Genomic DNA, 27,605 nt, shown 5'->3' with positions numbered 1-27,605 from the left:
TTTGTACCTTATGAATCTGTTCCCCTTGCTAAACTCCACTAATCTCACAGTAATAGCACACTTATCACTGTAAAGTAATAAAGGTCTTGGAAAAAAAGTTTATCCACCTAAACAAGTCAAATTCTATTTGGTAGACTCTGTTTCTTATTCCTTGGATTACAGTTTAAGAGGGTATCAAAGTAAAATCTTATCCTGTTTATCAAAAGGATATGTCCTCTTTCTTTCCTTGAAAAATAACACTGGTTTCCTGGATATTCTTTCACTATTCCCAACAGCTTTGTTCCAAAACTACAGCCTGGGTTCTCTAACTTCCGTAAGAGCAGTCTTCACTCATTATATTTCTCATATCAAACACTACTCAAAATTTGTTATACCTAGTCAGGACTAACTTTGTAGCACTCCAGACGTGTACTGTCCAGCTGAGTAGTGACTGGCCATGTGTGGCTAATTTAAAACAAATTTAAAATTCAGTTCTGCAGTCATGTTAGCCACATTTCCCATATGTGGCTGTCTACAACAATAGTGCACATATAGAATCATCACACAAAGTTCTATTGGACAGCGCTGTTCTGGTTTGTTCCTTCCAGACATCTACCTATACCTATATATAATTTCCAAAGAGAGCCTAGAATTCTATAACTTTAAGTCTATAACAAAAACATAACAAACTAGCTAAATGTCCTTAGTATAAATTGATAGTTACACATCTCCTATGACCACAAAACAAAATGGTGAAACTATTAAAAAAAGCTAAAAAGATTAATAATAAACTTCAAAAATGATATTAGATTCTGTATCCAGAGACTTATATCCAGAATATATGAAAAAGCTTTACCCAATATAAAACTGGGCAAAGGATCTGAACACATTTCTCCAAAGATGAACAAACAGGCAATTAGCACATGAAAACCCAACATCAGCTTTTAAGAAAATACAAATCAAAATCACAATAGGATAATCCTCACACTAGAATAAACAACAAAGATACATAATAAAACAAATGTTGGCAAGGATGTGGAGAAATTAAAACCCTCATAACATGGCTGATAGGAAGGTAAAATGGCACAGATGCTTTGGAAGACAGTATGGCAGTCCCCCCAAAAGTTAAACAGAATTATCATTAAGACCCAGCAATTCTACTCCTAGGTACACACCCAAGAGAAATGAAAACATATGCCCATGCAAAAATGTGTATACCAATGTTCAGAGCAGCATTATTCAAAATGTGGAAACATCTCAAAAGTCTACCAACTGATGAAGGGATAAACAGAATGTGGTATTATCCAAGCAATGGAATATAATTCAACAATAAAAAGGAATGAAGTACTAATACAGGGTGTAACATGGATGAACTGTGAAAAATTCACGGAAGAAACTGGTCACAAAAGACATCTCATATGATTCCACTGACATGAAATGTCCGCAATAGGCAAATTTATAGATAGAAAGCGGATGCTAGGCCTCGGGATAGAGGAAGAATAGGGAACAACTGCTAGTAAGTTGTTTATTTTTGCGGTGATAAAATGTTCTAATATTAGATAATGATCATGACTGCACAACTCTGAATATATAAATTGAACTGTATACTGTAAAATGAATTACATCTCAACAAAGCTACGTTTAAAAAAAAAAAAAAAAATTAACATCAAGGAGCTTGACGAAGTATACCCGGATGGAGAATGTCCTGAAATAGATTCCTAAAACAGCAGAGGTTACCTTTCCATTAGGTAATAATGTACCCAAAACACCACTTAATTAAGAGCCAAAGCAGATTCTCTGATCTAGACTCAAATGCTTCCCCTTCAAATAAATATCTCCCACTTACTCAACAAGAGTCCAGGACACAAATTTAAATCCAATAATATCATATTTATGTTCAAAGTATAGTCATACTAATATATGCACGCATCTAAAATCTTTCTGCCAACTACAACATGATCAGGTTCCCGTAAGAAAGAACCAACAAAAGGGCTCTAAGCAAATGAAAAATTTTACCCTATGCCTAAAATGACATCTAAACTGTCACCTAAAGAGGCATCTCTTAGCTTTTCCAAGTAGCCAAGAACCCTCTTGCTCTCTGAATCACATGCTCTTTCCAAGCAGATGGTCGCACTCAGTTCTCCAAAACCTAAATATTTCATGTACTCTTCCTTCATACACACATACAAAGCCCATCTCTTGGGTCCAGTGTTGCTCAGGAATATCAGAGAATTGGAATAAAAGGAGGGAGCCAAGAAGACAGCTCCTCTAACACCAATAAGATGGGTGGTGGTGCCTCCAATCCATGTACTGTATTTTTTGACTTCTTAATTCAAAATCTAAAACACTATGCCTAGGACAAAATAAGGGCTCAAATATTAGTTTAAGGAATATGATGGTCAGCCTCTTTTACCTGTCTTGCATTTCAATGGAGATTCCCCCACCTCAACTTCCTTTCTCCACTCTCTATCACCAGCATACCTTAGTGGAAAAGATCTGTAGGGTAAGTATCAACAAAATTGCTTATTTCCCAAAATTCTAACAACTAACTCAAAGCTTCCAAACACTTGTCACTTAGCAAAAAGGTTATGCCTTTGATGGCATAATTCTAGTCATAAAAGATAAAAATCTCAGCTTTACTTGACTATTTTCTCCCTACAAAGCACCTGCTCTCATAACTTTGACCCAATAAATCATGCCAAGAGCAGTCTACCTCAGAAATTTCTCCCCATTCCAACATTTACAATGGTTACTACACATCTTTTCCCCTCCAGTTTCTCTTTTCTAGTCATGGAGTTGTTTATAAGACATCACTGCTAATATGACACAACTAAATATGCCATACAACTGCCCTTGACAACCAACATTCTTTCCAATCACAGCTGGCTGCTTCCCCAAATATGCTAAGGATATTCATAACTGTGTATCTTTATTAGAGATGTACCCTCACCCTACCCGCCTAAAAAACCTCCTGCTTAATACCAAAGGCAGGTTCAAATACTGCCCTTTGTGAAACTACCTGGAGCTCTTTAAAATTTAACAGGGGAGCTTATAGCTCCCCAAAGGGCAACACAATTCATCTTTCTATGAGACAATCCTGTACAAAGCAGGACGCACAGCAGCCCCTATTAATTTCATAGCACTTTCTTCACTGTATAATATAGTACATATCATACATGTACCACATTTGATCTGCTTGTAGATTTACTTCATTCCTCTATTCATGGTGTACTAGCAATATTTACTTAATATATTTGTATGTAGAGTAATAGCAGCACTCTGAAAAATCTCTAGTGGAACAACTTCACAGTTCAGTCACTTATACATTGTTGACATTATTATCCATATGCAACTTATGATAAGTTATGTATTATAAAGTCCTCAAAGACCACTGAACTAAAACCATGGTCCTTTTGAACCAGATCTTTTGCTTACCAGGTGTTTAACATGTCTCAGCTATCATACTATAGCCTATTATCAAATCTGACTAAGTGCTCCCAAGTTCTTTATAGAAGAATGACTGAGAAAGAATTACTCCACTGTCCATAACTGATATTTCTTTTATTCAAATTGAGACACAATTCGCATACCAAACCACAAAATAAACCCTTTGAATATGTACAACTCAGTGACTGTTAGTATTCTCACAAATTTCTGCTATCATCACCACTCTAATTCCAAAACATTTTCCCTGGGTGATCTTATAAGGGAAAGAAAAGCGGGACTACAACTGATTACAGAAAGTACATCTGAAAGCTTTTCCTAAAAATGGATATGTTTTTACACTCAAGAGAACACTGTAAATATTTGTGGCAGAAATCAGAAACACTTATAAATCAAGCTTGATAAGAATATTGCCAGGTTAGCTGTGACAAACAATTTCATACATGTTAGCCTACTGAAGAACTTTCAGATCTACTTTTAGTATATTCCAATCCTCTTGCGTGAAAGATAAGATTCCTCAAAAACTATAGCTTTAAAAATTTTTTTTTATTGGAAAAGAGTTGATTTACAATGTTGTGTTACTTTCTGCTGTACAGCAAAGTGTATCAGTTATACATATATATATCTCCATTCTTTTTTAGACTCTTTTCCCATATAGGTCATTACAGCGTATCAAGTAGAGTTCCCTGTGCTATACCAAAAACTACAGCTTTAATGCCTGTTAGATATCTCCAACAATGTGCCAATTATTTTTATTACAACACTTTCGGTACAACAGCACAATGTGCCTTCTAATGATCAGTAATTTCAAAAATAAATGACTAAATATCAATGTGGAAAGAGAATTTAAATAAAGAGAAATTAATTTAAGCATTTGAAAGAAAAAACACTCAAAGGAACTGCTTCACACAAGAAGTCCTCTGACAGGAACTATTCCAGCAACAATTTCCCTAGAAGCAACAACAAGATTCAACAGGACACAACTCGAACTGGATCTTTGTCAGCTTACAGGACTTATCAGACTTTCAACATCAATGAACAATATGTTTTGTAATCAAAGGTAACTGATGCAACTCTCCTAGTTTTATACACAGACCCCCATGAATATTCACCCAACTTTGAGCCTTGTACTCCTACCAGAAAAAAAATGTTAACAGATCTCTGAGTAATTATAAACTATGCATGACAGTTTATAGCATATTTGAAAGAGCTGACAATCTATCTGAGTGACATTAACAACTCTATCTAAAATGGTAGTTTTACGTATGTTGGCACAATTTATGTTAAACTCATTTAAGAACTTCCAACATCTATTACATCAGGAATGGCCTTAAGAACAAATAAAAAGACAGGCCTAATTTACATAATTTATGAAAAAGATAATTTGCGTTAAGACTACAGAATCCAATCTGCTGTCTCCTCAGAAGACAGAATACTAAAATATAAGCGACTCAGTTAAATTTTAATATTTGATTATCCTCCAGTTTTTTTTGCGGTACGTAAGCCTCTCACTGCCGTGGCCCCTCCCGTTGCAGTGCACAGGCTCCGGATGCGCAGGCTCAGTGGCCATGGCTCATGGGCCCAGCCGCTCCGCGGCATGTGGGATCTTCCCAGACAGGGGCACGAACCCGTGTCCCCTGCATCGGCAGGCGGACTCTCAACCACTGCGCCACCAGGGAAGCCCTATCCTCCAGTTTTAAAGATAGAGTATTTATAATCTTTGGGATTTGATCACCAATACCCACAAATACCCAAGCAAAAATACAAATCACTCTAATTCTCCTAACAAAACATCATTTATCACTTACTTCCTGATATCTAAAATATATATATCTCCTTAAGAAACACCCAATGCCTTCATTCTTAAAGTTTCTAACAAAAGTCAGGCTAATGATGATTAAAGTGCGTAATACCTTCATGAAATATTCTGGTCTCCTCTCCCACCTCTCCCATGTCAAAAAAGAGAAAAGAAAAGAAGAAAATAGTACTTGAATCTCAACTAGCCTCCAAATCTACCCCACTAGTTCACAGGGAATACAGGTGGCAGAGGAACATGCTAAACAACACAAAATACAACCTGCAAAATCTGTGGTCTAAAAAAATTTCCAGTCTGTGGAACACTGATGAGATTATTTTAACTATTTTAATTATAAATGGTATTGTCATTATATTTATAAAAGCAGTCTTTATATTTTACTGATATACTACTTTCTTATATATGTATATTTGAATTAAAAAGTTCCATAACACAGAGTAAACAAAAAAGTTGAAGTAACTACTAAACAGCATGTCTAGAAAACAAACACCCATCAGTCTTCATTTCACTATGAAGACTTCTGTCACATAAAGAACTCTAATTATGCTAGAGATGTTAGTTTTTGTGGAGAGGAATGGTGGGGTGTCCATGATTCCCTTCATTTTGATATTACAGGAAAGACTGGGAATTCTTGACTGATTAAAAGCATGATAATATTTGAGGGTTATTTTATAATGCAATCTATCTTCCACGTTGCCTTTAATCTTCATAACAACTCTATTAGTAGGCATTATTATCTCCATTTTAGGGATAAGAAAACTGAGATGACATATATGACTCTGGTCATAACCTTTTCCACTAAGTGATTAAGTCTTTGGATTCCTCAATTATTCTTTTCTCTGCTCTGTATCAGCTGCCTCCCTAACATAACAATAGGTAGCAGAAATGTCAAATTTATGTCTTGAAATATTCATGTGAATTTCATGTTCTTCAGGGTATGACTAAGGACCAAAGTGACTAAGTAGACAGATTTAACCTCCATTTACATAACAGGAAGCAGAGCTTTCAGCACATCTCACAGCCAATTTCCTATCTTCTTAAGAATCTAACAACTGATTCAGGATGTCTTAATCTTGTGAATAAAGTATCTTCAGGATGACTTCTGAGAGAAAACTATACCATTTTCCTGAGAAGTTTTTCCATTCTTAAAATGTTCGTTTCCCCAACAGACCTCAGTATATATTTAAATGAGCTCTTTTCCAGGTACTATTTGGTTACTCCATCACTCATCAGAATTCTTTTTCTACTGGTTGAGATTAGAATGGAAGATCAAAGACATTCCTTTTCACTGACACTCCATAATATCAAGCAATAGAGAATAACTAAATGTCTCTCTTGCCTCTTGAAAAACTAAAAAGTGAGGCCAACAGTGGTAGTGTCACTTTTTTTTTTTTTTTTTTTTTTTTTGCTGCGGTACGCGGGCCTCTCACTGCTGTGGCCTCTCCCGTTGCGGAGCACAGGCTCCGGACGCGCAGGCTCAGGGGCCATGGCTCACAGGCCCAGCCGCTCCGCAGCATGTGGGATCTTCCCGGACCGGGGCACGAACCCGTGTCCCCTGCATCGGCAGGCGGACTCTCAACCACTGTGCCACCAGGAAAGCCCCAATGTAACCAATTTTTAAGACCAAATAGCAGTGGTAAGAAATTTGAAGATATTTCTGCAAACACCTAAATGATTTCACTCTTCTCTGCTGTCTCTAACTCTTTTACTCAATTTTGAAATTCCTCACTTAAAAGAGCTTTTCCCAAACTTATTTAGAGTAGGATGATAAAGGAATGGTCAAAGTTTCACTGCCTCACCAAGACAACTAGAAGTAAAACTTTAGAGGACAATTCTCATGAAGGTAGAAGTGTACACTGTTAAAATTTTCTATACACTCAAAGTCATACATAACTTATCCCTATCCACACATCTACCAATTTTCTCATGACTTTTTCAAATACGAATACTATTCTGTAGGCACAAGAAATCATAATCATTGTTCCAACCTCCCTGCCTTTTAGAACTGTATCATCACCCCCAATCTACAATACAAACACTTCAACATTAACTTCTAAAGCAATCTGTATTGTTAATTCATTATATATGCTTATTGCATCCTATTTCATATTGGTTGGTTTGCTCAAAGGAGACTTGGATTTTTAAGGTTAGGAATCATTTTTTACAGTTTTGCTGCAATCCCTTACAATGCAAAACCAAGGGGCCAGTATGCAATAGGGAAATAATGAAGAGAACATGATACTGCTAATTTAGTCCCATTTCATCATTAGGCAAGTCAGTCCTTACTTTTATGTGGCAAACAAATTAAAACATTTTCTCTGACAATATATATAAACTGATTCTTTGAAATCAACAGAAACGTCACCTTAGCTAGTCTACCTCTGACAATTTTGGGGAAGGTATTTTTTCATTATGTTCTGGCAGAAAGAGGGGGTTTTATTTGAAAGCATGTCTGTTATTCATTACTACAAAATGGAACATTACTACGCAATAGAAAAATAAAATGGTTCTCACTAGACAGCTTCTTTCTGGAATAGACAAAACATTTTAAACATACCTGTCATAATAATCCCGTTGAAAGTCATAGTCCAAGTCAAAAGAGGAGCTGAAAAATAAATACCAAAGAGGATTAATTTGGAACTGTTGATGTAAATTCACAACAGCCGATGGGAAAAAAAAAAACCCACGCTAAACCAACCCAACAAATAGATCAATAGATTAGCATGAACTAACATCCAATCATAACACAACAGATCTCTAAATTCCAATCACCTTAGGTCACTGGCCATTCAGTGGCCAAACTGCAAATTTAGGTGTAAGATTGCTAAAATGTCAACACACAACATTAACAGCTAAAATAAGAACATGGAAAAATACAATAGTAAATTAAACATTTTTATGTCATCCTCCTTCCCTCTCTCCCTCCCCAGCTTCTTAGAAGCTAAATAACTCCTCCTGAAGGACTGTAATTTATGCTTTAAATACCAAACTACTCTTTAATAGTAAAAACCTCAGGGAATTCTAATAATTCTCTGGGAAATGGGGTAAAAGGAGGTATATTAACACAAAATTAATAAAGCATTACTTTCGCACATATAAAACATACTACAGTTAACCCTCCCCACATCCAGAAAACAGATAGAGAAGATGCCCACTGATGGACACAATGCAGTTATAAATAATAAAGTTCCGGACCTGAGTAGAGGGGACGGAGAAGGGTGTTCTGGTACTGACCCGTACATCTCCGCTGCAGATCGTTTCACACCTGCTTTTCCTCGGTTCACTTTTGGCTCTGCAGCCAGATTAATATCTGAAAAAAACAAAAACAAAAGCTTTAATGACACCTCCGTTGAGGGGGTAGGGTGGGGTGGGGTGGTCCTCAAACTGCAGCTTTTTAAAGTGTACATGGCCATACATATCAACAAAGGTCAAAAGATATACCTCACCATTCCTTGTCATATAAAATAGGCTCAAGAATTTTTTACAAGGTTTGGACTTAATCTTCCATTTCTTTGTCCTCTGTTCTGTACCAACAAAGCATTCATTATGCAAAACACATTAAGTTTGTCTCTGGTACCTTCTACCCTCAGCTCGCACACTTCAATGAGAAACTCTCACCATTCAGAGAGTGCTCACTCAGTTACTATCAAAGAAGAAAAGTATCAGTGACCAACAGTTGCCTTTCCAGAAATGATTCTGTGTATTTAAAATAAGCACAAATATTAGGAATGACCTCAGAGATGTAAATATATAGCAATTCATGAATTAACATGGTTGAAGTACGGCACCCTCAAAATTATCCCCAAAGAGGAATTTTTAATTCTCCTTACAAACAGGATAACCTGAAAAGTTGCATATAAAATACTTAAGAAATACTGTGCAAGGCTGCCCTGGTAGAGCAGTGGTTAAGAATCCGCCTGCCAATGCAGGCGACACGGACGGGTTGAAGCCCTGGTCCGGGAAGATCCTACATGCCGCGGAGCAACTAAGCCCGTGCGCCACAACTACTGAGCCTGTGCTCTAAAGCCCGCACGCCACAACTACTGAAGCCTGCGCGCCTAGAGCCCGTGCTCTGCAACAAGAGAAGCCACACAATGAGAAGCCCACGCTCCACGATGAGGAGTAGCCCCTGCTTGCCGCAACTAGAGAAAAGCCCGTGCACAGCCACAAAGACCCAATGCAGCCAAAACTATAAATAAATAAATAAACTTATAAAGAAAAAACAAACGAAACTCTATTTGGAGAAACTACTAAAAAAAATAGAGAAATACCGTGCAAACAGCGAGATGCTTAAGTAAACAACCTTTACATGCATGCATACACACAGTCCAAGAAAAGGGAAACACGCAAAAAAAAAAAATCGTAGTTTCCATATACAGCATAATTTTTAAAATACCTATGCCAGAGTACCCAGCTGCTTGCCATGCCACCCACTACCTATGAAAGAGTTCATGTTCTCCCTCCTATTTTAACAGAAGAGACCATTTGTCAAAAAACAATTAGCCAAAAGCTAGCCAGCTCTCCAAAACTCAGTTTAAATGACTAATTGAAAAACAGACGTTTAAGTACACTGTCTATTTGCTAAACACCATTACATTTATGAATAATCTTCAGAGTTCTTGGCTCACTAAACATTTCTAATTTTTAATATGTAATGTTTATTAACAACCTTGCTTTTTACAGTTTTGACTTTGGAATCTTAAGATTTTACAAAACTAAATATAGAATTTTTAAATCAATTTAAAAATGTAATAAAATGAAACAGAACTAAATTATATATCAGTTGATTATACAACCTTATAGAATAATTATTTCATGTGATTCTAAACTATAGTATAGTTGACTCTTGAACAACATAGGGGTTGGGGCGCTGACCCTCTGCACAGTTGAAAATCTGCATATAACTTAACAGTTGGCCCTCCTCATCCATGGTTCCTCACTGGGCGATTCAACCAACATTCCTGTAATACTGTAATACATATTTATTAAAAAAAAAATTCCACGTATAAGTGGATCTGCGCAGTGCAAACACATGTTGTTCAATCAAAGGAAAACTGTACTAAGTCAATATCCAAAATAGAATATACAGTAATAAAATGAACCTCAAATCTAAAATAACATTTAGTAATCTTAACTTTGGTAAAAACACCTATGATTGTTTGAAACTGCGGTACAAAGCGCACGTAAAAGCATACGTTTTGTTTCTTAAAAAAGTAATGTGGGGCTTCCCTGGTGGCGCAGTGGTTGAGAGTCCGCCTGCCGATGCAGGGGACACGGGTTTGTGCCCCGGTCCGGGAAGATCCCACATGCCGCAGAGTGGCTGGGCCCGTGAGCCATGGCCGCTGAGCCTGCGCGTCCGGAGCCTGTGCTCCGCAACGGGAGAGGCCACAACAGTGAGAGGCCCGCGTACCGCAAAAAAAAAAAAAAAAAAAAAAAAAAAAGTAATGTGTCCCCTATTCTGCGCAAGATGCAACTGAAATTCAGTAACGATAAACACTCCTGGTATAACAGGTTTCTAAATAACTCCCATTAAAAGGAGCCAACAGTCTTATGAAAAAGGGACAAACTCCAGGATAGATCAAGAAATACACAGATGACATGGAGTATCTTGTAGTACCAGAAAGCAAGGAAGCAATGCAATATTAGAAGAGTAAGGTCTCAAGGACACAGGAACCAACTTGAAGGTTATCGATCCACTGGCCAAAGACGAAATATCCTGAGCTCTAAAGAATGATTTGCAATGGACTGAACATATGTAATGCGATCTAAAGTTTAGAATATAAACTGTTTATCAACAGAGATCAGATCTCATTTCTCAAAATTTGAACATGCTAGATCACAGAGAACCCTACTGGGAGAAACCAATATCTAAAACAACCTTTTATTGAGTGTAACATACTGAACTAGAAGCTTCTCGTGAAACATCTCAATTAATCCTCTCAATTTATCTAATTTCTCTTGACAGCCCCGAAGTATTATTACTCAGGTAAGAACAGATAATAAACTGAGGTCCTATTACCTTCATTTTAACAAATGAGAATATTAAAGGCTCAGCCAAACTAGACAGACTGCCCAACACATAGTTGTGAGGCCCCAACATACAGCCCAGCAATCTAACTCTAGAATACATGACTAAGCTATACTGTCTTCACCCAGTCGACTGTGCAGTAAGACACAGCCATTTAAAGCAGCAATAGTACCTTATGAAATATCACTCCTATCTCCCCTACCTTACTCAAGACTGCCAACTAAGAGTTATCCAGTCTCTACTATCACAAAACGGCCTAATAAGTATAATCCTCTTTAGCCTATGAAACCTATAAACCCAACATTTTTATTAGGCTAATGTCAGTCATAACATCCAGAACACCTCAGACTGTTAAGTTTATGAAGAGGGAGACAAAGAGAAGACATGAACAGAAAAACTCTCAGATCTGAATTATATAATCAATGATATAATCAATATAATCAATGAAAAATTAATTCAACCCAGACCTTACCTAAAACCTGGCCAGCAATCATTCTGCCATCTTCTCCTGCCACAGCAGCCCGGGCATTTCTCTCATTAACATACTGAACGAAGGCAAAACCCTTATGAACAGAGCAACCCACGATTTTGCCATATTTCGAGAAGATTGCCTCCACATCAGATTTCTTGACCACAAGAGTATTGAGATTCCCAATGAATACACGGGAGTTCATGGAGCGAGGATCCGTCTTGTTGGTAACATTGCTGGCCATTGTCTTTGATGGTAAGGTGCTTCACAAAGCTGAAAAACTGAGAGAAAAAACGGCATTCAGGTGAAAAGATGTTAAAAACAAAACAATCCTTGATAAAAACCTGTTCTACTCTTATTTTGAACCACTGTGACTACCTACTACCTTATTTTGAACCACTTTCAGTCAACTGAAAAGGATCTCATAGCAGCAAGTATATTACTATTCAGAGACTAGAGCCCCCTGAATAAATCCTTATAGAAATTCAATCTCCTCTTCTGTAGTATATTCCTGCTAGATTATCCCTTGTGGCGGCGGGGGGGGGGAGTCCTCTTCACAGATTATTGGCAACACAATCTTCTTGGGCATTATTAATTCCAAGTGACCTCCCTGTTTTAAAGTCCTCAAGGAAATTAGAACCCCCTAAGCTCTCTACCACTGACTTCTTGTTTTTCACCTTCCCAGTCATGCTAACCTAACTATTTCTTGCCATCTATCATCAATAACTCCACCTTCTTGCACACTGTTTTTACTAAAATGAGTCTCACTCATTCCCGCGGATACACAGAACTCCAAATTCTGCCCGCAAACCCTTCTTCAGCTAGATGAATGTGGACCTAACACACTACCCTTCAAGTGTAATTCACTTTATTATACAAAAGCAATAAACAGAACCAATTGATTCACTCTGGAAATAATCTATTTCCAGGTACTTCAACTGATTTATAGTATGCCATAGATTATCAATACCATCTTTTTTACAAAATGTAATGATTCTTTAGTTTTTATGTGAAAATATAATACAAAATATAGCTGGGACATTTAATAATGCTGGATGGTGATGATGATAAAACTACCAGGTAGAACACTGCGTGAATCAAAAAAGGACCAGGAGACGGGCTTCCCTGGTAGCGCAGTGGTTGAGAATCCGCCTACCAATGCAGTGGACATGGGTTCGATCCCTGGTCCGGGAAGATCCCACATGCCATGGAGCAACTAAGCCCATGTGCCACAACTACTGAGCCTGCACTCTAAAGCCCGTGAGCCACAACTACTGAGCCTGCGTGTTGCGACTACTGAAGCCCGTGCGCCTAGAGTCCATGCTCCACAGCAAGAGAAACCACCGCAATGAGAAGCCCACGCACCACAACGAAGAGTAGGCCCCCGCTCGCCGCAACTAGGGAAAGCCCACGCGCAGCAACAAAGACCCAACGCAGCCAAAATTAAATAAATTAAATAAATTAAAAAAAAAAAAGAACCAGGAGAACCAAGGAAGAGGATACAACTTTCCTCAGACCGTTTCAAAACAAAAATGATCTTTATGTATGTTATAGAGGCACAATCCTGTAATTACATGGAGACTCATGATATCATTTTAAAGTGCAGATGTTTTGACGTTCTTTAGCTTTTTTATCAGTCTACTGCTCCTTCCCAAACCAAAGTTAAAGAGTTTAAGATGGATCCCCCTTAGATTTAGTGTAACATTCTTAAGATTATTTCCCATTCATCCCTTTGAAAGGTTCCGACAACAAATTAAACAAAAGATACCAGTGTCTAGTATCTCTTAACTTTCCAATCCTCAAGATAATCGTAACAAACTAGTTTTCGTGGATTATGTAAAAATGTTTTATATATACATACATGTAAAAAAAAATACAGTATAATATTTATACATGACCACCACCATTCTGACCCTTAAAATACCTAGTCATTTCATAAGCATACTGATTTTAAAGCTGTAAAGCGCCTATCCTTTCTGAAATTCAAGAAACAGCCTGTCTTTACTTTGCCTTCTAAATTACACCTTTATAAACAGTTAATTTTTTGACTAAGCAGTAAAAATTTACCTCACAGTGGCTAGTGAGAATCACCAACAGCCTTTCAACTTACGTGGGAGCACCACAAAGTCTTAGAACACCAAGAGGACTCAAAACAGAAACCTACTAAAAGGCCTAACTGGTTTCAAATACTTCTGCTTGGCTCTTAAGGTTTGCTACTAAGTGGGGACTTAAGCCAGTTTTCAGCAAATGTTTTTCACAAACAATAAATATACCAATAGCAATTACACGTAAAATCTCCCTTTTAAAAAAAAATTTTATTTATACTTCGCTCCGTTGGGTCTTCACTGCTGCGCGCGGCTTCCTCTAGCTGCGGCGAGCAGGGGCTACTCTTCGTTGTGGTGTGTGGGCTTCTCACTGCAGTGGCTTCTCTTGTTGCGGAGCACGGGCTCTAGGCACACGGGCTTCAGGAGTTACGGCACGTGGGCTCTAGAGCGCAGCCTCAGTAGTTGTGGCGCATGGGCTTAGCTGCTCCGCGGCATGTGGGATCTTCCCAGACCAGGGCTTGAACCTGTGTCCCCTGCATTGGCAGGCGGATTCTCAACCACTGCGCCACCAGGGAAGCCCCCTCCCTGGGTTTTAAAGAGAGTAACAACCATGGGTAAAGCATGGACAGCATATACAACAGAACTTTGTGTCAAAGCATCCATCCCAACCAAAACTCCAAAATGCACGCTGCTGAGGGCAAGCCAACAGCTAACACACACACGGTATCTATCACTGTGGGAGGAGCAAAGAGAAGCAACGGCGAGCCTAAAAGACCCAGAAATTGAAGAATACCAAAACACCCAGGTAGTATTTATTGGAAAGGAAAAGGGAATCAATGTCAGGAAAAGCAGTTCCAACAGGGAGAATTTTGCCTGCTCCAATAGTGGGTGAGTACAAGGTACTGCAGCTTAACGGTCTGAAGGTGCTAGAGCAGCTGAAGTCTCTATAAAATCTCAATACCAACTGAGAAACCCCATATGCACCATTCCTTTCTCAATCCCTTTCGTCTCCCTAAAACTCCTAACTTTACAGTAAAATCACTTTCCTCCTTTTAAAATAGTTCTATTACCTAAATGTATATCCCTGCATAGTATAGTCTTACCCATTAAAACAAGTTTGGCGTGTTTTTTTTTGTGTGTGGTACACGGGCCTCTCACTGTTGTGGCCTCTCCTGTTGCAGAGCACAGGCTCCAGACGCGCAGGCTCAGCCGCCATGGCTCACGGGCCTAGCCACTCCGCAGCATGTGGGATCTTCCCGGACCAGGGCACGAACCCGTGTCCCCTGCATCGGCAGGCGGACTCTCAACCACTGCGCCACCACCAGGGAAGCCGTGATGTGTCTTTTAAAGCTCTTTTTATAAGTCCCCCTTTAACTTAAAATTTATCTGTTGAAGAATCCCGGGCATTTGTCCTGCAGTTTTTTCCAGAATTTCATACCCTCAGTATAATTCCACATATACTTCTGTCCTTTGTATTTTCAGAAATTGGAGGCTGGGACCAAAGGCTTGATTGATCAGACTCATGTGTAACACTTCTGTAAGATTATATATAGGTGGCATTATCTTTTTGTGGTTAGTAATGCTAAAATTCTACCAGATCTCTCTAGGCATTATGGTCCCTCAAGATTCTAATATATTACTTAGAAAGAACTTGGAAAATAGTTGATCAGTTCTTGCATCTTAGTAACAGTTTGCCTGTGTCCTTTATATTTGTCAGTTTCACTGGGTATAAAAATCACTGAATAACATTTTATTTCCTTAAATATTTTATTCCATTTACTTCTGGACTGTCACAGAATCATTCTAAAGTGTAAACCTTGCTGGCAAAGTTGTATTTTTCTCAACTTAAGTAGAAACTGCAGGGTTTTTGCTTTATGTAACTCATTAAGCTTTTTTCTTTTTCTTTTTAAAGACTTAACAGAAATGGAATAGTGTATCTGAAGCTGCCTCATGGGTCACAGAAGTTTACACTTTGGAGTCACCCTCATAAGACAGGTCAATTCCTCCTAGCTTTTTAAAGATAGTATCAGTGAAGGAAGAAATGGGAGAAACTGTTCTGACTGGGTTAAAACTCAGACCCAGAGGGTATATAGTCTTAAAGAACTGTATCAGATTTTAAGTGTAAAAGCAAGTTGCAGAGAAAGGGGTCAGTTTTTGCTTTTTACTTTATACAGAGCTGTAGTATTAGGTTGCACTGGGTTGGCCAAAAAGTTCGTTCCGTTTTTTCATACGATGGTATGGAAAAAACTGAATGAACTTTTTGGCCAAGCCAACATTCTACATGCATTTTTGTAAAAGATTTTAAACTCAGTATTCTAATTACCAGCAATTGCAGTCTTTAGAAAATTCACAGATTACTTTAAATGACACGAAAAATTACGATAAAATGTTTACGTTAGAAAGCAGTATATATAATTGTACAATACTTAACAGGAGGCATATATACCTACCCACATAATAATTGTGTGCTTAGGAAACACAGGGCAGAAGTATTTAAAAATACTGTTCCATGGGTACTCTTGTGGTTAATCAACTGTTACCACCTGCATAGTTTTTTATATTACCCAAATTTTCTAGAATGAACATGTAAGTTTTTTGTTTTGTTTTTAGGAAAACATTTTAAAAGTCAAGCACCTAACTCCTAATCAGGAAATGCATTTGAGAGAAATAAAAAAGGGCCCGTCACATTAGTAACAATTCAGGTTCTTTAAACATTTATTTTTTAAAAACTTTCAAATGTTTTGAGAACATCCATGTAGTAATGTACACTAACAGTCTTAACAACACTGTTACATAATGAAGTAACGTTAATTCACATGAATTAGTTTTAACTTTAACAACCTATTCTACTGTCTCCGTGAAGAATGTCTAGTTCACGGATCCAGAGTTTATAAATCACAACTTCTTCCCCTTTTTGAAAATCAGATGTTTCTGGCACATCATAAACACTCAGCAATTTCTGAGTATTCTGGTCACACCCTGCAAAAGTTTTCTCAGCAAAATCATTAAGATAAATTCATTCTTTTAAAAACTCAATACTGAATACTACAGAAGAGCTAAGTAAATAAAAGTACATAGAATAAAAAATATACAGAATCAGTTTCTTTCCTAAAATTGGTTTCAAAGAGTAAAACCAAAGGGGGAAAGATTTTTGAAATGATTATGGTCCCCTGGATACTCTGCGTCCTGTTTAATTCAGTAGCAGAGATCAAGTGGATCTGGTTACCAGAAAAGCAGAATTCCACCATAGCACAGACAACAGAAAAAGACTGAGTATTTTCCTAGAGGCTACTGGGTGGCAGTACTCAAACCTCTAGCTCATGGATGCATGCACATGTGTGTTTGCATAATATTTTTGTTGTCATCCCAGGTTCTTACTTCCACAATTTTTATCATCAAAGGATCACTAAAACTGGTGAGTAAAAGTCAAAACCAGGAATGTTGAGTTACTTTTATTGCTTTATTACACCAAAGGATCTGTGTGTCCATTTGACCATGTTTCATGTTGAAGCAATAAAAGCAACAAGAGATTTTAGTGGCAGCGTGAAGGACAAGAATTATAGAAATGTATTTCTATTCCCACTTCTACCATCCCAGTCATATCCTAAAACAGAAAACACAAAATCTTACATCTAATTGGAATGCAAGCAAACCTGTCAATTCTATTTCCAACTGTTCATTCTGAACCTGAGCTACTGTGCTCTCTGCCCTCTTAAGAGGCAAACCTAGCTTGGATTGTCAATCCAGTTTAAAATCTGGGAAATGTTTATAACAATTACTCCATTTCTCTTAAGTTCACATTAAAGAGCAAGTAAATTCTGCTGGGAAGAAATATGACAAGGTGGGAAAGGCAGATTGTGCTGACAATCATGAGACGTTAAGTTTCAAATGGTCCGGAAATGTAGGTTATGAAGGTCCTGGAATTTGCTGGGAGCTGGGCAAGAATCAATTCATAATTGGAATCAAGCTTTCAACTCCCTTGTCTTTATGTACTGGGCACTGGAACTCCAACTTTAGTGGAAAGGGGATGGACGATAAATACTTGACAAAGCAGTGCCACTCATTCAGACTGTGTTCAGTATCATATGTAGGCATATTTCCAGGGAGGATGGAGGTGGGGGGAAACACACAACAGAAAGTAAATCAGCCACAAGATATTTCTACTGAGCTTTTCAGTCAGTCCTCTACCAATTTGCCCTATTCAACAGGCTACTCACATTATACTTACTCATATCACATTATCCGTTGGACCAGAAAAAAAGAAATTTAAAGATGGCATCAATACAGCTTATCAAATGTCAGATATACTAACTAGAGAACAAGGGAAATAACTTACCTCGGACTAGGAAATTCAAAACCCCACCTTAGAATTTTATCACTATCCCTTAAAACCTAAAATAGCCTCTACATTCAATTTAAATTAGATGCAACTACCATATGCCTAATACGCTATTTCCCATCTTTCTTTGAAACCTTTTAAAGAGAAAGTGTCACCAGATGGCAGCAATGAGTTGGCAAATTTTTAAGATGATGGCAATCAAGTCCAAAGACTTCCTATTTCACAGTTTTCCACAATTTCTTATCAAGCATTTCTCAGTACCTTTTGGATACTATAAATAAATATCTCTGCCTACTTAGAGCAGCATCTCCTGGTCTAAATTATTTTCCTTTAACACTCTTAAGCTCCTATTTTACCCCTTAAGGACCCTTGTCCCTGTTCCACACTACTTTCCTGTTACTCCCTTCCCCACCCCAACCCTGTTCTCTGCTTCCTATGTGTCTTTACTGCATTCATCAACTATTTCCCTCTGGCCTCTTCAGAGCGCAACAATAAACTGCCCATATGTCTGCAAAAAGTTGGCCAGTGCAGGGGCTTCCCTGGTGGCGCAGTGGTTGAGAGTCCGCCTGCCGCTGCAGGGGACGCGGGTTCGTGCCCCGGTCCGGGAGGATCCCACGTGCCACGGAGCGGCTGGGCCCGTGAGCCATGGCCGCTGAGCCTGCGCGTCCGGAGCCTGTGCCCCATAATGGGAGAGGCCGCAGCAGTGAGAGGCCCGCGTACCAACAACAACAAAAAGTTGGCCAGTGTACAGTGGGCCCTCCGTATCGGCAGATTCTGCATCTGTAGATCCCAACCAATCATGGATCAAAAATATTTAGGGGAAGAAAATTCTAGAAAGTTCCAAAACGCAAAACTTGAATTTGCTGCACACCATTTACATTGTATTTCTAACTATTTACATTACATCATGGTATTATAGGTAATTATAGTATTATATTTAGTATTGTAAGTAATCTAGAAATGATTTAAAGTATATGAGAGATTGTGTATAGGTTATATGCAACATTACACCATTTTATATAAGGGACTTGAGCATCCCCAGATTTTGGTATCTGTCAGGGTCCTAGAACCAATCCCCCTCAGATACCAAGGGACTATAATTTGCTCCACCCCCAAAGCTGTAATTATTCATCAAAACATAGACATGATCTCAAGGTAAAGACTATCACACAGAGGCTACTAAAAACAGTACATGGTGGTATTTTCAGGCCACAAGAACACCAAAGTTGGCCTTTTTAGATAAACTATGCTAACTGCTATGGTCTAAGAATTGAAACTAAGAATATTCAAGATAAAAATTAGGGGGGGACGGGCTTCCCTGGTGGCGCAGTGGTTGAGAGTCCGCCTGCCGATGCAGGGGACATGGGTTCGTACCCTGGTCTGGGAAGATCCCACATGGTGCGGAGCAGCTGGGCCCGTGAGCCATGGCCGCTGAGCCTGTGCATCCGGAGCCTGTACTCCACAACGGGAGAGGCCACAACAGTGAGAGGCCCGCGTACCATTAAAAAAAAAAAAAAAAAAAAAAAATTAGGGGGAAATGCAGAATTCAATAAATGGTACCTGAGTGTGTGTGTGTGTATATACCTGAAACTAATATAACACTAAATCAACTATACTTCAATAAAAAAATAAATTAAAAAACATTATAAATATAAGTGAAAAATAAATAAATTAATAAATGGTGCCTCACAGCCATCTAAAAACAAAAATTGGGGACCAATCTCATTCTATACACAAAAACATTAACAGATCAAAATCTAAATGTAAAAATTACATATGCAACTGTCAAAACCTATATAAGACAAAAAACTCAACAGTCCCCAAAAAAGTATGAGTAACTGAAAAAAATAAGGGCAGGAATAAAATAATAAACCATAAACATGAAAAACTGTTTTAAGAAAAGCATACTGAAAAAGACTTAGACCACTTAAACTGTTAGATTGGTGTAGATTATATCAATACAAGAATTGATTCAGACAACGGTCAATGTATGCCAAAGCACTGGGTGAAAGCTTGGTGGGAGGGAAACAGGGTTTACACGGTTTCAAAGTACTATCCAACAGACTACTCACTGATTAAAAGAGGAAATAAACGTACCTTTACTATAGAAACATGGGTCACCACTTAAACCAAGTAATCTGACATCATATGCTTCCTGATTCCACAAAATAAGAAACATACATTCCCCTATGCAATATTCTTGGTAAAATATTTGACTTGAACCTATACAACAGGGAAACAATCAGGCAATTTCAAGATTGTGGACACTATACAACACACCTGGTTGGGACTCCTCCAAAAAAAGAGCAGGAGGCCATTTCTAGATTAAGAAAGCAACGTTGTGGGGAAGAGACTTTTTTTGTAAAAACGAGAATTTTAATGTGGACTGTATACGAGATAATATTGAACTAATGTTTATTTTCATTGCTTTGATAGTATAGATTATCTTTATTCTTAGGCGATACAGCCATGAAATTGAAGTTCCCATGTGAAGTATCACGCTTGTAACTTTAATATCATTCAGGAGGGGAAAAAACATACAGAGAGCAAACATGGTAATTTAGACAGTTGCTACCAGAAACAAGAACAGGAGGGCTGAAACACAAGGACGGTGTATTTTACAAAAGTACATATTACCTGTTCAAGTTTTTTAAAAAGACCTTATTATAGCAAATGTTAAAATGATATATACCATGTCACACACTCTTGAGCAAGTTCCCAGAAAATATTTTTTCTGTCAGATTTGCTAATATAAGGATGATCATCCGGTGGAGTGGAGGAAGAAACTGGCACTTCCACTGCTATAACTAAGTAAAACCAGTACACGTTTCTGTAAGTTCATTTGAAAATTCTTAATAAGTGCCAAGCAATGGGTAGGTCAACAAATTTGTATTAAGCAACTGACAATGTTAAATAAATTTCAGGTTATCCTATTCTGGAACTGAAAAAGAAACTTTGACCATCTTTAAGTTTTGTAAATCCTTGTGACAAAAAACAAAAAAAACAAACAAAAAACCCCCAGCCACTTAACAAAAAAATTGGAGAAAACTAAGTGGAAAATGTTTACAATATAAAGGTTCTGAAACGATATAATGATTCCATGTTGGTAAAAATATATTATAAAAATATAAAACATATATAGGGAGGGACTTCCCTGGCGGTCCCAGTGGTTAAGAGGGTGCAGGTTCGATCCCAGGTCAGGGAGCTAGATCCCACGTGCCTCGTGGCCAAAAAACCAAAACATAAAACAGAAGCAATGTTGTAACAAATTCAATAAAGACTTCAAAAATGGTCCACACTTTAAAAAAAAATAAGTCTTAAAGAAAAAGCCACATATACAGGGGTACAGGTACATCTGTAGCTAATGAGATATGAGAAAGGATCAAAACATCAAAATACTGAAAGTGGTTATCTTTGAGCACTAATGCTGTAAGTAAATATTTTCCTTCTCTCCATGTTTCCTTCCAAGTTTTCTTTAATAAGCATTTTATAATAAAAAAGGATTGTTCCTATCAAAGTATAAGTAATGCAACAGAAAATTTTTAAAATGAAGTCTTTAAGAAAATATTCCCAGAACCTCAATGATGAAAAAACTAAATCATGTAGTTCAATGCCACCAAATTCTTCAGAGGATGTTAAAATTCCCTTGCAACCTCCTTACTCACCAATTACCAAACTTCATGAACTGCCACTAAAGTCACCGAATTCACAACCTGAAGACACTCAATTCTAAAATTTAATTGGCTCTTAACTAATTTCCTCCCTTAGCTCTTCTCTTTAACGCCCATTCATTAGCAATCGAATATTTTTTTTTTTTTTTTTTGGCTGCGTGCGGGCTTTCTCTAGTTGCTGTGAGCAGGGGTTACTCTTCATTGTGGTGCGCGGGCTTCTCACTGCTGTGGCTTCTCTTGTTGCAGAGCACGGGCTCTAGGCACGTGGGCTTCAAGGCATGGGGGCTTCAGTAGTTGTGGCACACGGGCTCAGTAGTTGTGGCTCGTGGGCTCTAGAGCGCAGGCTCGGTAGTTGTGGCTCACGGGCTTAGTTGCTCCGCGGCATGTGGGATGTTCCCAGACCAGGGCTCGAACCCATGTCCCATGCATTGGCAGGCAGATTCCTAACCACTGTGCCACCAGGGAAGTCCCCTCGAATTATTTTTTATTTGACTGAAAACATCTTATGCAAACTGTTCCCTATCCTATCGTCCATAAAAATAAGACATGGTGCATTATAACCAATACAACTTAACCTGTCAATGTCCCTCTGAACACAGCAGTCCAAGTTTGGTTGCTCTTGCAAGAGTGGAACACATTGCAGATGCTATCACGTCTGCTAACTTTGGCATTGTCAACACATGCAGAATTCACTGTTAAGTGCACGGCTTTGCATTTCAGATACTATTTAATCCTCTTGTATCTAGTTCACAATCCCTGGGGTTCCAGCCTGAAGAAAATTTCAAATTTTGATTTTGTTGTGTAAAATACTAACAATCTCTCCCAATTATATACCCTTCACTGATTTGTTCAACATACTGTAAGCAGCCTCACCCATCCTTTTAGAAAGTTCAGTAAGGGCAACACAATTTTCCTTCAACAGTGAAAATTTTTCTTCATGCTATATATTAGTTTTGAAACAGTGATAATTAGTAAGATCAATCTCAACTGAGAAATCCTTCTGCATATGTCTGTACACTGAAAAGCTCCACCCTGGTTTACTGCTGAACAGGACCCAAGTTAATAACTTAAATTGTAAATGTTTAGATACACCTATTTTTTTAAAAAAATTTTTTAACTGAAAAGGTAGATACAAAGATACCTGTTCCCACAGTCATGCCACACCCACCGTGACCAAACTATGTTTAAAGTAATGACTAACCTTGAGATGAGAACTTCCTAAATAACATAATACAAAAAAATCCCCGTACTAAAATATACCATAAATAAAAAGCAAAAAACTGATGAAATGTATGCAATACATATTTGTCCACAATTCAAGTTCTTAATACTGAATATAAAAATAAACACATCCTAATGGTTAATAGCTCAGAGGCTTTGGAGTCAGACCTGTTTCAATTTCAAACTCAACCACTTCTGGTGTGCATTTCCCTCTGGAAAGCCAACCCCTTCAAACACCAGATTCTTCTATCATAAAATGAGTACTGTTGATAGTACCTGTCTCACAGGATAGGTATGAATGAGGTGTAAGTGAAGTAAGGTATAGAAAACAATGAACATAGTGCCTGGCACACAGCAAGCATAGCTGCAGCAGCTGCTCCTACTACCACATCATTTACTATTATTGGTACATACCAACAAAAAATGGGACAATGACAGAAGGACACAAAAGATGATTAACAAATAATTCTAAAGGTCTATGGAGATTAGCAAAAAAAATCAGTATCACCATAAAGGAGACAAAAATTAAACCAAACATTCTACCTACCAAACAAGTAAAAACATTTTAAATTGAAATGATCACTTCCATACATTATTTCTGACAGTATGAACTGGTAACCATATTTTCAGAAAACAAATGGACTATTTTATCAAAAACCTTAAAATTGTGCATGTTCTTTAAAAACAAAACAAAATACCCCCAAAACAAAACCTGTGCACGTTCTTTTGACTCAGTAATCTCACTCTGAGAACTCATCTGAAGGAATCAAGGATGTGGACATGTTAACAGTGAAAAATGAGAAAACAGGTTCATAATACTAAGAAACTGACTAAACGAATTTCAGTACATCAGTCTAACTGGATACAAGCAGCAACATTTGAAAATAACTTATTGACACCAAGACATGTTTAAGATGTTAAGGAGCATACACAATATAGAAGATTATACACTGAAGTGTTAGACATCTCAGGATGTGGCAAGATTGTGAGGTTTTAAAATACTCTTTTTTTCAGTCTTTAATACCGTATTAGTTTCATAATTCTTTCATTCTGTAAAGACAGCTTCATCCACCCTAGAATTTAATGACTACAATATATGGCTTGGCCGAAAGTCAGCAAAGCTTTTCTATAAACCCCGTAACAGAAGTTAGAAAGTTGTGTGCTTCCCTTCCTCAAGAGCAATTCAGAACTATATAAAATCAAGGAAATGGGCATCTCTAGGACAACAAAACTTTCACTGGATATTGCATTCCATAATTTGGGGTCTCTCATTCATTGGCAGTCCTAACAGACATAGATACTGGGTATAATTCCCTGTGCTATACAGTAAATCCTTGTTTTATTTTATGTATAGTAGTTTCTATCTGTTAATCTCATACTCCTAACTTAACCCCTTCCCCATCATTAAATGTTAAGTCACCTCTATTCTGAGTGTTACATCACACTTAAGAGGTGGGGGGGGGGAAGACAGCATTTTAGAACCCAACATACTCTTAACTAGGGCAGCTTCTATACAGTAAAACTCCCCATCAACAAACATCTATTCACTCTGGGAACATTTTAAGCCATTTGAAAAAGAATTTCCTGAATCTACGAGTATCAAACAAGCATTAGGAATATGTAAGAGAATGCTTTTCATAGGAAAAGAATTAAGATTAACATTTCAAAATTACTTCAATAAGGTCAATAAATCTTGACTGTTTTCAGCAAAAAACACTGAAAGAAAAAGCAAACATGGCAATCTAAGTGAAAAATAGAAATTCATTATTCTGTTTTACTTGCTTAAGTGGCATTGCCATTTATCCAGCCTGCCTGTTGGAAATTACTTGATTTTTGATTCTATTTGTAATTTAGGAAGAGTCATTATTCAAATTTTGTATATATAATGGTCATTTTAAATACTGCATTATTTCAAATTTATGTAAAACATGGCTACTCTATGACCCTCAACTCTGCTCCCCAAACATCATAAACACTCTTGCCAGAAACTTTACCGAAATTTCCAACTCCCAAGCAAGCAATAAAAAGGAGTGAAAGGATAGGGCATGAAATTCTGTATTTCTAAGAAGCTTCCAGACGATGATGATGATGATGATGATGATGATGATGATATGCTGTTGCTGTAGCACAGACCATATTCTGAATAGCAAGGGTCAACAATATTTATTCATAAGACTTCATTTCTTTATTATCTTGTAGAAAGCTTCAGTTTTATCAGTAGACTCAAACTGAGCATTGAGTTATAACAAATACACTTTTAAAAGTCTCCCCAGGAAACACGTTCGGAAAAAAATCAAGATTTTTCAGGTTTTACAAAGATAATACCGTGGTTTTGCTATGCAACACCCAGTGGGATCTGGGCAAGCATTCAGCTATCAAATAAAATACATTAATATTTCTGCATTAATACATATGCATAGTCACTCAATGTAACAGATTATAATCTCATGTCAATTGAAGTCAGGTTTTGTCATCAAATGAGTCTGTCAAACTGATGAAAAATCTTTGTTGTCATAGATTTCCGAATTGCAAACAAAAGACTTCACGAGTACAGCAAAATAATTTTTTATAAGAAAATAAATTTTAATAAGGAAACCCGACTTAAAGTTACTATATCATTCTCCATCACTCAGATCCAAGCAGCTAAAATTTAGAATTATTCCTAGTTTCAGAATTTAATAGTAAAATGTATATGAAATATAGTGGAATCCCATCTTTTGCTATCCTGAAAACTCAATTTTATCACACGAGGATAATCATACCAAGATTCTCATTCAAAAAAATTTTTTACACTTATCTCTAATAAACAGAACTTCCCAAATTCTAGGAAGAACTAAGCAAAACATAACATGTAAGCAAAAAACAATCATCCACATTACCATTCCCACAGAAATAAAACACAACTGGAGAATGCCTTCTTAAAATATCTATTACATGTTTTTGTGTGATAATGACTGGTTATTTTTAAAGCCCTTATCTTTAAAGAGACACTGAAATAGCTAAGATGAAATATATCAAATATTTATTTACTTCAAAACCACAGGAGGGGAAGGGACTGGATGCAGGTATAGATGAAACAACATCACCCAAGAATTGCTAAAGCTGGACAAGTTCATGGAGACTGATTATACTATTCTTTTTTGCATGTTTGAATTTTTTTCACAATAAAATTAAGATAGCACTGAATATATGCATATATACACATATATACATATCTGAGAAAAAGAATTACACGTGAATCTCAAAGTATACACAGAAATATAATCAACCTGGTAGCACCTCGATAAATATTCTTACTCTTCAATTTATACTTATCAAACACCAAGAACACTTAAATTTCAGGGTCAAACCCTGAAACACAAGCAAAAGATTCAAGTAATTCACAAAACTAGAAGTTAATTATTAGTGGTCACTTACATTGCCAATAAGTAGATAAACTGTTTTCACCTTCCTGGAGAGCAACCTAGATTGAAAGTTTTTAAAACATTCATGCTCTTGAATAATTGTACTTCTGGGGCATAATTCTAAGAAAATAACTAAGAGTATTAACAAAATCTTAGTTGTAAGACTGTTCAACTGTTTATAAAAATTGTTTGTAAAAGGGAAAATTGGGGGAAAACCTAAGGGCCCAACAATAGAGTACTGGTTAAGTAAAATATTGTACAAGTATGCAATGTAATACTACGTAGTCATGAAAATTTTTAGGAGAGCTGTTATCTAATAACATTTTATGTTATGTTTGTGTTGAAGAAAAAAATTATTACTTAAATGTACGTGCCATATGTAGGACATTACTTTTTCAGACGCCTACATATGCAAAAAAAGTCTAAAAGGAGACATCAAAACCTTTTATTTTGGATGGTTAAGTATGTCTTTTTTGAGGGGTCTGCATTACATTTTCTAAAGGTTATGTGAGCATGTACTGCTTAATTCGGATTAAACCTAAAATAAAGATGCGGGTATCTTCTCTTAAAAATCCACATCAATCTTAAGTCATTTGATTAGTCTTCCTCTTTAATTTCAGTAAAACTATATCTTAAACAGCACAAATAACTGTAATTCCAACATAAGAAGCCAACAAAATTTCAAGGACAAGGGAAAATTTTTCTTTAGAAAGCACTTCACTACCTCAATTTTAGCCATAAAGTTTTTTAAAGTTATCACAAAACCACTTAGGTGAAGATGACTATATAAAGGATTAACATAAGGAATTATAGCACACTATGAATGGTTACATCATTTTCAGAATACAGAATTTTAATTAGAAGGCTAAGGGAAGATATTCATTTAACATGTATTCTACTAAACTATTCCTAAATGTCATTCCAGACTAGTTAGAAAAGCCTAAGACTGGTTCAATGAACTTCAGGGAGTTATATTAGTTCTGAAATCAACTCAAAAGCTGTAGGTTAATCTAAATAAGAAGCAGGAAGAATATTTCAGACTGGTGAAATTGGAATCAGATTAGGTAGGAAGAAAAACTCAGATGTCCTTTAATCTGCTATGGCTACCTCTTAAAGACAGCGATGCATTCCCACTGGAGAATAAATTTTTAAAAAGTGATAAAGTTCTTCCAAATTTTGATTACAGCTC

General features: G+C 37.1%; 1 protein-coding gene across 9 annotated transcripts in view; it reads right to left on the bottom strand.

Moving 5' to 3' along the window:
- The window catches only part of HNRNPC (heterogeneous nuclear ribonucleoprotein C), a 47,142-nt gene that overhangs the window by 9,076 nt on the left and 10,461 nt on the right, over nt 1–27,605 (bottom strand). For 7 of the 9 annotated variants that reach the window (XM_060004905.1, XM_060004901.1, XM_060004899.1 and 4 more), the window contains 3 exons: nt 11,740–12,017; nt 8,435–8,549; nt 7,797–7,844 (listed from right to left, as the gene is read on the bottom strand). In XM_060004905.1, the coding sequence (XP_059860888.1) occupies nt 7,797–7,844; nt 8,435–8,549; nt 11,740–11,980 (404 nt within the window). In that variant the 5' untranslated portion in view covers nt 11,981–12,017. The remainder of the gene's footprint in view (nt 1–7,796; nt 7,845–8,434; nt 8,550–11,739; nt 12,018–27,605) is intronic. The other 2 variants (XM_060004907.1, XM_060004906.1) reach the window with 1 other exon arrangement.

The sequence above is a fragment of the Delphinus delphis genome, chromosome 2 (assembly GCF_949987515.2).
Source record: "Delphinus delphis chromosome 2, mDelDel1.2, whole genome shotgun sequence".
NCBI classification, from domain to species: Eukaryota; Metazoa; Chordata; class Mammalia; order Artiodactyla; family Delphinidae; genus Delphinus; species Delphinus delphis.
The sequence above is the reverse complement of the archived record's forward strand: the minus strand, read 5'-3'. Positions and strand labels throughout refer to the sequence as shown.